The 12,028-nt window shown below is 40.9% G+C and overlaps 1 protein-coding gene across 1 annotated transcript in view; it reads left to right on the top strand.

Annotated features, from left to right (window-relative positions):
* Positions 1-11,209, top strand: part of CPZ (carboxypeptidase Z) — a 30,031-nt gene extending 18,822 nt beyond the window's left edge. Inside the window, exons 7-9 of the mRNA XM_089500221.1 lie at positions 452-591; positions 5,104-5,203; positions 10,784-11,209. Of these exons, the coding sequence (XP_089356347.1) occupies positions 452-591; positions 5,104-5,203; positions 10,784-11,139 (596 nt within the window). The 3' untranslated portion in view covers positions 11,140-11,209. The remainder of the gene's footprint in view (positions 1-451; positions 592-5,103; positions 5,204-10,783) is intronic.
* The last annotated feature ends 819 nt before the right edge of the window (positions 11,210-12,028 follow it).

Genomic DNA, 12,028 nt, shown 5'->3' with positions numbered 1-12,028 from the left:
AGCTGGAGTATTGGGAGTGGTAGTCCAAAATATTTGGAGATGGAGAAAGCTGAACTAGATGGAACCATATCACTTCAGTTTTGAAAGAACAACATTGGCTGCCCATTCACAGCACAGCCCAATTTAAGGTGATGGTGCTTACCTTTAAAGCCCCCCTGAACAGCCTGAGGCCTGAGTATCTGAAGAAGCACTTCTTCCCATGCTAACCTGGCCATATATTGAAATGGTCAGAGAAGGCTTTTCTCCATGTGCCGTCTATAAGGGCATTATGCATGTTCCAGTTGACTATAGTTTTTATTTTTCACAATTTTATTCTATTGTCCTTAATGTATTGTTTTAATACTGTATCCAGTTCAAATGTTTATGTATTGTGCACTGAAATCCATTTTGGATGGATGGTTGAAAAGTACAAGTTCATAAAATAAATTAAAATATTTCACTATTCCTCTAGGAATGGCAGATTTTAATTACCTTCATACTAACTGTTTTGAAATTACCTTGGAACTTGGATGTGAGAAGTTTCCTCTGGATGATGAACTTTATTCACTTTGGCATCAAAACAAGGAAGCCCTTCTGAAGTTCATGGAAATGGTATGGTTTCAGGTTATTTTCTCATTTTTCTTTAATGGATCTGTCCACCAAAGGTGGATTATGACAGTATTTGCTCAAGGCAGCCAGCTGCTATGAGTAGCAGTTCACAGATGACTCTGATGTAGCCCTATCCCATATTTGAGATGATAGGTAAGGTCTTGGAGAAACAATGTTGAAATTCCTGCTGTCAAACTGGTTTCTTTTCTCATTCCAAATAAGAAATAATGACACTCTAGAACTCCACAGAGTACTGAAGACATTGATGCATGTCTTCAGAATGCCTGCTTCTCTGCTAGTATGGCCTGGTACACTAATAATAAATGAACATTACAACTGTCCATCATGGTGCCCTGGGCCTTATATTTAAATCACACAATCTTTACCCTCTTCACCACATGCTTCAATTTTAGATTCTCTACTTTTGATTTTTTCTGAATCTTTTGGTCTCTGCTAAAACCTTCCTCTTACAACTGTCCAAGCTGTCCTTCCCTAGCATGTCCCTTTACTTCCATGCATCTCAAGTAGCCTTTACCACAGCTTTGTAATACACATACATCTTGCTTGTCATCTTCTTTGTCTAGCCTATTTCTTTATTCCTATAAAAATTATGGTTCTTTTGCTATCTGGTCTTCCTGAACTTCCTGAAAGACTGCACACATCAGTTGCTACTGCAGGAAACCAAATGCTTCAGTGTGATTTTTTTAAACTTCCACCTTGGCTCTGGTATGTATGGCCTGTGCTGTCAGTTGAATGGAACAGATGAATTCCCTTCAAATGTAATATGAATAAAAATACCTCACAAAGATCCAAGGAGGGGGAGGCTTCCTGATCCTGTTGCCATGTGGTTGAGCTAGCCATACCCATAATGAATACATATTGACCATGGACATCCGAAGAGAAACACTGACACATGAGCTTTTAAGATTTATCTACAAGTATATACATTTAAAGTCTCCATTTCCAATGTCTACCCTGAATGCACAGACACTGGGGTGGGGGCTAGCCTGATTGTGAAAACCTGAAGGCTAGCAGAGCTTAGAATGTTACTTTTAAAAAGGAGCTACTTATGAGTCTGATCACCTGGCATGTTATTACGTCTTACAGTTACTGCAGTTCAGAAAGTAATCCACTGAATTACTTAATTCTAACATGTTACTGTATTACTACTGTGCATTAAAGTATCATATCTCTGCTTATTACAATTCTGAATATAGTCATATGCCTGTGTGTGTTGCCCCAACTCACAAAGGGATGGTATAGTAGACAACATGGCTGCCATGTGTACTGCACACAATGCTTTGGATAAGCATGCAGAGGCATTTACTCACTCACTCAGTCCGTCCTTTTTCCTTTTTCTCGCCCCACAACAATTACTCTAAATCTCATGTCTGAGTTTGTCTTAGGCCTGCTCTTTCATACAGCTCACATCAACCCAATCCATTCATATGTATCCCCTGTGACACTCTCTGGAGCAGTGAGTCTGGCAAAGTAGCCTACTCTTCCACTATTCCCATGTACTCATGCTGGCGCTCACTTTTTTTCTCAGTGGCAGCAGTCTCTCTCATTTAGTCAGAACGAAAGAAGGCAGAAAAGACGGGCTAACTTTTAAAGATTTTTTTAAATTCTAGCTCACTTATCTAGGGCAGCTAATGTTTCTAGGGTGTCCTCCTCCTTTATCTCCCTCCTTCTTTGTTGCAGGTATTACTGTTCCTCACTAGCTTCACAACACCTTGTAAAGAAGGGTCATATAGGTAGCTATGTGGCTACATATGTGACCTTTCCCCCTCCCTTTCCTATTACTTAGAATGTGTCAGAATTCACCTAGTAATGACTAACAGTTCGTTACACTGAAAAGTAGTGAATTACATCCCTGGTTATTACAGGCCAAAAAAGAAAATGACAGTGTTCCAGCTCATTAATTTAGAGAATTAATGAGTTACTAAAGTACATTACACATTACCTATGTAAAAGGAGAGTTACTACATCATTGTTATTCATTCATTCTGGAAAGAGGCATAGGTTATAGATTTATGTACAGAACTTGGAAGAAAGTATTACCAAATTCGTCAGGGCTCGACTTCAATTAAACATTCATAAGATTGTGATGTGCACAATGAAAAGTATTACATTTCTGATATAATTTTACTGAGTCATTTTAGTTTCAAAATTTTTCTTAAATCCTTTACATGTGAGACTACAGTTTAGAGTATTTTTTAAAAAGCTGCTTAAGTTACTAGCACATCTTTACAAAAACTACATACTTTTCTTACCTATTTTAACTGCACACCAAATGATGGGACATTTTTTGTCCTCTTGTATTCTGTGCCTTTTGTTTTAAATGTTTAATGCTTTTTGATAAGCTCTTTTTGTCATGACCTTTGGCTAGTACAATAAATGTTAACTTGACATACTTTTCTGGAATAACCAGTAGCTATGAGCAGTAAGCTGTGACAAAGAGCAATAAAGATATCACTTTACAGATTATTAACAGATAACTATCATGCCTCTTACTGAGGAACCCATTCATAATAGTGATTTAAAGTTATTAGGAATATGCTTGTTTCTCTCTGTAAGCTTTAAAAGTTACTCTTTATTAAGTAATCCCAGTTTTTTTTAAATAGTATAATTCTTCAATAAAAGGTGCAGTCCATATCCATAAGTTGATTTTGTTTTACAGCTGATCTATTTTAGTGAATCCAAAATAGCCTGGAAGCCTTAGAGATGAAAAGCCCTCTACTAAAGATGACTGAGTCAAGTCAATCTCATTGTATTTAGCTGTAGGCTAAACATTAACAAAACACTACTTTACCTAATAATGACAAGGAAGATTACTGACTACAGTAATACACAACAGGACATTAAAGTAAAGAATTACCTGATCAAATAAGAGCTAGTGTAATTCAAAATTATTACCTTGGTTCATTTTGTTTTCACTGCAGCTGAAAAGTGCTGCCATGTGCATGTTATATACAGTCCGTCCTCGCCTTACGCGGGGGATCCGTTCCGGATCCCGCCGCGTAAGGCGAATTCCGCCTATGCTCGAGCCCCATTGAAAACAATGGGGCTCGTGCACAGTGGCGTGGCGGCACGTGGGGCGCAACGGGCGCACGCGCCCATTCAATTGAATGGGTTGCGCCGCCCCTTCCACGCCCCGCGGCTTGAGCGTGTATGCTCAAGGGCGCGTATGGCGCGCCCGCGTATGGCGCGGGCGCGCTGTAAATCATCATCTAGTTACAAGTTGCAAATAGTATCATTTACTGATCAGTCTACACACAAGCGAAAAGGATGTGACAATGCTTTCTCACTTAGCTATTGTAAAGAAGGCACAGCAGTACATAAAGCAACACCTTGATCTTGGCCTGTGCCTCAGACATAGCTTACCTGAACAGAAAGAATGTCAGTTCCTGTAGATATTGGGACTATTCAAATTTCTTCAGAAACATACAATTAAAGAAATTAGTAGTTTTAACCAAATCTATATCTCTGCTGGCATATTGTTTATTATTATTATGGCATACTACTTATGTGACATTTTTTCTGTGAAAGAGCCTCCAAGATGGGGGACATCGTTTGCCCTCCTCCAGTCTGCTGGAACTTCTCCTGTTCTCCAGGAGTTCTCAAAGATTTTTGCCAATGGTTCTGATATTACATTTGCCAGTTCTTTTAATACCCTTGGATGTAGTTCATCTTAACCTAATATTAAATATCATCTTAAAGAAAGTTTACATAGTCTGAAATATGTAGGACTTCCATAATCTGTACAGGGTGTTTTGTTATTATTGTTGTTGTTTTGTTTTGTTACAGAAAGCTTCCCTATACAACACTCTTCTCTACTTTGTAACTGAATGTGGTGGCATTTCCTACTGATTTGGTGCCTGCTTGAATGGTCACTTAACTAGGCTTTGTGTGTTAGAGGGAAAATCCTGGTTTGTTTGTTAATCTTGCTGGGTCAGAATGAAACTGCAGAAAGGAGACAAGGGTTATGCTGATAGAAAAGTAGAAGCAGAAGCTGTTAACAAAAAGAAGCAGGTTAACAGCCTAACAGCCAGTGTGTGTGTGTGCGTATGTGCCTCCAAGTTGCTTGTTGACTTATGGTAACTACATGAATTTAAGAAGTGTTTTTCCCCCCAGTTGCTTTCCCTGAAATATAGCACACACCACCTGCTATCCATTGGCAGTCTCCCATCCAAGTACTAACCAGGGCTGACCAAGATCAGACAGGATCTGGTGCCTTTAGGATATTACCTAGGGATGACTGCCCCAGCTGTCCAGTTGGGAGAGCCAGCTCAGAAGATTCCATTATAGCAGAGGCAGCAGTGTGGTGGCAGTGATACAATTCCAACTAGAGCAGACCCATTGAATCAATGGGATTAGCCTGTGTGTTACCACACAGTTCAGCAAACAACTCAATAAATCTGCTTTAGTTATGGCTAACCAATAGGATTCAGACCAATATGTAAATGAAAAGTCATGAACTTAAAACTCCTATTAATTTTGTTCTCATCTTGATAGGTTCATCGTGGAATAAAAGGAGTTGTATCAGACAAATTTGGAAACCCAATAAAGAATGCCCGAATTTCAGTCAAAGGCATCCGTCATGATATTCTTACAGGTAATAAAATCTGAGAAGCAAAATTAATTATTATGGATTTCCCCCCATTAGACTGTTACATTATTTTGTTTTCAGTTTTAATATATACTTATTTCGATTTATTGATATATTTACACTTTGATTCATTCCATCAAATGAGCTTACAAGACCAAAAACAAAACAAAATAAGTAACCATAGAACCACTCACTTTTATTGTAAAATACCTAAGCTCTTAAAAATACAACAGAAAAACAGCAATTAAAATGTTTATCCAAAAACAGCTTGTATGGTTTCTCAAAACTTAAAATGGTGATGCATTCACTTCTTTAAGAAGTGACCACTTTACCCTTAGGCAGTAGCATTACTGGTGGTGCCAAGGATGCGGATTACATGGGGTGACACCCCAGAGGGGGGGTGATACCTGGTTGACTCCCTGCAGGGATTGCCCAGCCCCAGTGTGCAGCATTTTCTCTGGCTGTGTGGTGCTTCTCTGGCTTGCACAGCCAGTTTACACGGGCCTTGGAGGGCGGGGGGGGGGGGGGGACACCTCTGGCCAGGGCAGCTATTTCATGTCTGTGTGGCCTTTTCCAGCCAGCTGGAACACATCTGCACCCTGATGCTGCTTGCTTCGGCCTGGCTTTCCCTCAGGGCACCTTTGGCCTGGCTTTCTCCTGAGGGAAAGCCAAGCCAAAGCAAGCAAGAATGGGGCATGTGGGCATGCAGGCACACCTGTCCCATCCCTCCTCACAGAAGCCCCTCCCTCCCGCATTTTGACTCCACCCCCACTGCACCGGGTGACACCAAGCATAAGTATGCCACTGCCCTTAGGTGATTGTACCTTTGGATGACCATTGTAACTGTCCTGGTCTTAGCGCACAATGAATTCTTTTCCTAGTTGAAAAGTCTAGGACTAGAAGCAAGACCCTACTATCTCCTTTTTCATTTGGTCAGAAATCAGAAAGTGGCTGACATGTGAAGGCACAAGTCCACCTTGTATCTGCATATGTCTTTCATGCTTGTTGGGTTGATATTCTCTCCCCACACTCCAAAATGCCCACAGCTCCCTCCCCCTGCCCTGTAGCCAGTCCAACTGTATCTGAGTGCATTCCTGTAGAACTATAGAATCATAGAGTTGAAAGAGACCACTAGGGCCATTCAGTCCAATCCCTTGCTATGCAGGAAATCATAATCAAAGCATCCCTGACAGATGGCCATCCAGCCTCTGTTTAAAGACCTTCAAGGAAGGAGACTTCACTACTCTTGGAGGGAATGTATTCCACTGTCAAACAGCTCTTACTGTCAAAGACATTTCTCCTAATGTTGAGGTGAAATCTCTTTTCCTTGAGCTTGCATCCATTGTTCCGTGTTCTAATCTCTAGAGCAGCAGAAAACAAACTTGCTCCATCCTTAGTGTGACACCCCTCCAAATACTTAAACAGGGCTATCATATCACCCCTTACCATCTCTTCTCCAGACTAAACATACCCAGCTCCCTAAGTCTTTCCTCATAAGGCATGGTTTGCAGACCCTTCACCATTTTGGTCACCCTCCTATCGACACGCTCCAATTTATCAACATCCTTTTTGAATTGTGGTGCCCAGAACTGGACACAGTATTCCAGGTGAGGCCTGACCAAAGTGGAATAGAGTGGCACTTTTACTTCCCTATTTCCTACACTATTACTGTAGCCAGGCGCAGAATTATTACATCATCTGCTGAGATCTCTGGAGGACCTCTGAAGAAACCAGATGCTTCTTGTATTCCCCCTCCCCAGTCCATGGAATGGCCAGAGTGGGGATGTGGCAGCAACTCAACAGGGAGTCCAGGAGGGTATTGAATCGGACAGCTGTAGCCTAGCTCTGCATGTGTAACTATTACCCTGCACTGCACCATGCATGATCTTGGCCATTATCAGCATACACATATACTCCAGGCAATCTCAGGGGCCATTCAGACTACCTTTTACCCCGGATCAGGAACCGAATTATGCACGTGAAGTTCATATTCACCCCGAATCTTCCACAAGCGAATCAGAGGCTTGCACAACTGTTTCTGGGCAAATGACCCATACTGCGGGTCATTTGTAATGGAATAAAAGCCATATCTTTTGAAAAAAAACAGGTTCGGCGAATATGAACTTGCCCCCAATTATGATCGGGGCAAGTTCAGGGGAGGGATTTAGGTCAGAGGGAGGGCAGTGGGCAGAACATTCCATCCCCTTCATCGGGGTGGAGAAGGAGGAGGAAGGAGCCGGAGGAAGGATGCAAAAAAGGGCAATCGGGGTGACTGACAGGGGATGTAAAGGGCAGTCAGAGTGAGGGCAGAGGGGGGAACTGGAGAAAGGGTGCCAAGAGTGACGGATGAGGAGGATGGAGCCAGAGGGAAGAAGGGGGCCATGGAGGGCAATCTTGGAGGAGAAGGAAGGAGCAGGACGAAGGGACAATTCAGGGCAGGTCAGAGGGAGGGCACAGAACGGAGCAAGCCTCCACTCTCGCACCAGGAAGCTTTCTCTCTCTTTTTAATTTTTTAAAAATTATTTTTGGCAGACTATGTGCATGTTTTTTGCTACAGGGAGATAGATATATAGACAGAATCTGCCTGCCTGCCTGTTCACTTTCCCTTTCCTTTCCTTGCTTCCAGCAGCACTTTGCAGGAGGCTTTTTTCCTTTACGAATGCTACAATGCGAATGTTACAAACGTTTTTCTTTCCAATTTGGCAAATTGATATAGAAAGCTTTTGCTACTGTCTCTAAGGAATTTAGGGGTAGCTGAGGGAAAGCAAGGATGCATGGCATCCTTTTCTGGCTTTCCAAGGTGAGGAATTAATTATTATTATTATTATTATTATTATTATTATTATTACTATTACTATTAATATATGTGAATGAAGCACTCTGGAGTGGCAAGGAGGGAGGTTTCAGAGATGGCATTAGATTGCATTTTGGGGTTGAAAACGGGGCCAAGGAAAGATCCATAACCTGCAGTGACCCAAATACCCACAACACACACACACACAGAGGAGGTTTTTAAATTTGACAAAATATGCGTATACTGGTGCCTGTTTTTTTAAAAAAGGAGGGGGGGAAAGGGGGAAATCACCCATCCGGTGGCCCGATCACTGTAAGAAACGTCACCCTTGACGACAGCAGAAGAGAATTTGATTGACAGCAAAGGAACCTTTTTTAAACCGGTTTGGCAAATGAGAACTCTCCCTGTAGCTGCATGGCATTCGGGTTAAATTACCCTGCGGTAAATAGTGGGCACTTGCTTCCGGAGAGATTCGGGGGGAGGGCATCCGGATCTACCCAGTTCCATCCAGCGCAAATAGCTCAGTATGAATGGGGCCTCAGATCCTAGCACATTTAACTCTAGCACTTTATGTTTTAGTGTAAAACCACTAAAAGAGTTTAAATACTGTCCTGAAGCTATCAAGCAGTTCAAGGCAGAAAACTGCATTAATTGAACAAAATTACTTTTCCATATTATTCTTCATAAGTATTAATAAAATATATTATTAATACATATTAGTTTAATTTATTATTAATAACTTTAAAGTTAGTTATTAATAATTAGTATAATAATATTTGTTTAGTTGAGTGGGCAGACTGGATCATTTTAGATATTTTTTTCCTCTGTTGGGAATTTCTATTCTCTTTTATTACTTCTGCCATATGTCTATCCAGATAGTTAACACAAATCCAACCACTCTGAGGTAAACCAAATCTCAATTTTATTGGAGAATTCTAACACCATTTAAAAAGGATGACAGGTGAATGATAAGATGAGTGGAAGAAGGAGGTAAAAAAGGAGATGGAAAAATGTAAAATGGAGAGAGGAAGGAATGCCTTTCAGACAGCAGAAAAATATAACTGAGGAGAAAGTGGCAAGAGAACCAATCAAGTGAAATATAAGGGGTCACTAATAGATCTCTATACAATCAGAAATTATTATAACCTAGGGCAGAACATATAAAGGCATATCTCAATTGAAGGTGCTTTGTTTTAGAGTGCTTCACTAATACTGCATTTTTTTCAGTTATACAGTCCAGCGCCAAACAAACTTGCCCACAGTCTGTTTACAGCATTCATGCACTCCATGTCTCCGTGTCATATTCTGGCAATGTTTTCATTTATTATTTTTACTTTTGCATCTTTTTTAGGTCTAGCACTATTGTGCGCTTAATGAATGATAGTGTAAATATGTTTTTAGGTTTTATGTACCTTGCAAGTGAAAAAAAAAGGGCTGTGATTTGCTTTAAGGTGATATTCGCTTTATGTAGTGGTTTGAAATTTATTATTATGGTCGATGACCAGCATAAAACAATATAAAACAGTACAATATTATACAATACCTAATAGAAAAAACAATGAAAATGGTACAATACAAATACAACAGGAATACAGCTTGGAGGCTATAAACAGGTTATGAACCCTGGGAGAGAGTCAGCCCAAGGTAGTGAGGTTTACCTGATATTGTTCCTAAGATTGGTGCTATAAGACAATGTTGTGGGGAAATAAGCAGCATATTAGGGTGGGTAAAATTATACAGATTATACTTGGATTACTTGTTATAGATTGCCAAAGCCTATGTGCTTCCAGGGTGTACATTTTTAATGTAGATTTTCTTAGCCTGATACTTGGCCCATGTAGACCATAAGTAAGGTGTAGTGATTCAGGTGCTGTACTAACAGTCTGGGACTAGGTCAGGTTTCAAATCCCCATTTGGTAATGGAAACCCACCAGTGACTTTGGGCAAGTCACACTCTCTTCAGAGGAAGGCAGTGGCAAACCCCTCTGACCAAGTCTTGCCAAGAACACCCTACAATAGGTTTGCCTTAGTGTTGCCATAAGTTGGAAATGACTGGAGTGCACACAGCAAAAACAACTTGTCCCATGTAGTCCACAACACATTCACTTAAAAATCCCAAAACTTTTTTTTCTGAGCAAGTGTCCTTACAGTGGACCCTTGCCTTACACGGGGGATCTGTTTTGGACCCCCCTGCATAAGGCGAATTCCGCCTATGCTTGAGCCCCATTCATTTGAATGGGGGTTGTGTGTGCAGCTGCACAGTGGCTGGTGCATGCCCCATTCATCTAAATGGGACGCACCGGCCCTTGCGCCCCATGCGCTCCCTGCGGCTTGAGCACATGTGCTCAAAGCTGCGTATAACGCGGGCGCGCTGTATAATCAAAGGTTTGCTCTGAAAAGGTGCATACAGACTGGAATGTAATCATTACCAGATCTTATTATGTATGTCAGATATGAATATTTTTATAAACCTGATTTGCTCCTGATATTATTATGTATATTTGTATCTTACCTTTCTTAAATTAATTCAGGGGAGTTAGTGTTCTTACCACCATGAACCCCCTCACCATTTTAACTTCACAACAGCATTGTGAGCTAGGTTAGACTGGGTTAGTGAATAGCTTGTCACCCAGTTAATATCATTAGGAAGTTTGGAGTTGAACCTGGTCCCTCCTAGTCTGATACTAACCACTGCAGCATATTGACTTTCCAGTGTGCAGGGATATATTAAGCATACGTAGCAGTACGGTTTCACATTAGTCGTTAAGATTAAGATATATGTTTCCTTTTAGCTGCTGATGGAGACTATTGGAGACTCTTGCCTCCTGGAAAATACCTTATCAGTGCTCAGGCCCGTGGTTATAGTAAAGTCCTGAAGAAGGTGACTTTGCCTGCCAAGATGAACAAGGCTGGACGAGTGGACTTTGTCTTGAGGGCCCTCAATGGTAAATCCCCTCAAATTGTCCATGACTCTGCAGGAAAAGCAAATGAACAGTATGATCCACTAGAGCATTTTGACCCTCATGCTCAACATGAAACAAGAGGAGATGGAAGGCGATCTGTCCAGCCAAGGCAGAAGCCCTGGTGGTGGTCTTATTTCAGTTCTCTAAATCAACAGAAGCCTTTATGGCTGCTTAAGTACCAATAAACTATGTTACATTGCACTCTTCATCTGATCACACTAGCAGTTAAATGCATTGCCCAAACTCTTTCAGATGTTTGTAAATGTATTTGAATATGATTCATTGATGAATATACCATTGTCTTGCTTTTGTTTTTCTGTGTTTTACTTCTCTGCATTAAAAAATGCATATTAAAATTAGTACCCTCCTAAAGCTGGATGTTATGTAGCTGTTGTTCCCCAGTATTGTGCTTCCCTCATGCCAGTGTTGCTAATCATCAGATGTATTATTTATTAGAAACTAAAGTACCTGAAGAGAAATCCTTCTGATCCTTTAATGCATTTTCATACATGTCTTAACACATTCATTACTGCAAATGAAAACACCCTTTAGGAAAAACTGAAAAAGCCTTTTATTCTATATACATTACTTCTGCATAACTTGGCACATTAATTTCCCCTTCCAGAATGGGTTCTTAAAACCATCACTTAATATTTAGGTTTGTTTTCACACAGGCTGCCAAGAACTATGAAATAAGAGGTTAAAATTTAAGCTACCAGCGGCTTGAATGGGCCAATAGGCCTGAAAGTATACAGCAACTAACACTGGTGCTAGAATCGGAAAGAAGTGGGGCTACTGGTGTCATCACTGATGTAGCAGGGGAGGCCAGCCCTGAGCTCTTCCTCTCCAAACTAAACTGGTTCAAAGCAAGGCCCTAACTAAACAAAATGCAACTTTTAGATCAGATAATTAAGTCTCATTTTGAAAGAATAGAATTGACTGTGGAGATGCTAGGCCTAGAATGAGGACTTCATATTTTTGCTGTGCTGGCAAGCTTTTCCATCATTCCCTGGGTTTTGTATTCTTGATTCTAAAGTAGGGATGGGAAGTGGAGCCCTTTGTGGCCTCTGGGAC

This window comes from Sceloporus occidentalis, unplaced genomic scaffold, assembly GCF_023333645.1.
Source record: "Sceloporus occidentalis isolate IW3139 unplaced genomic scaffold, rSceOcc1.0.p SCAF_150, whole genome shotgun sequence".
NCBI lineage: Eukaryota > Metazoa > Chordata > Lepidosauria > Squamata > Phrynosomatidae > Sceloporus > Sceloporus occidentalis.
Note: the sequence above shows the minus strand (reverse complement) of the source record. Positions and strands in the feature narration are given on the sequence as shown.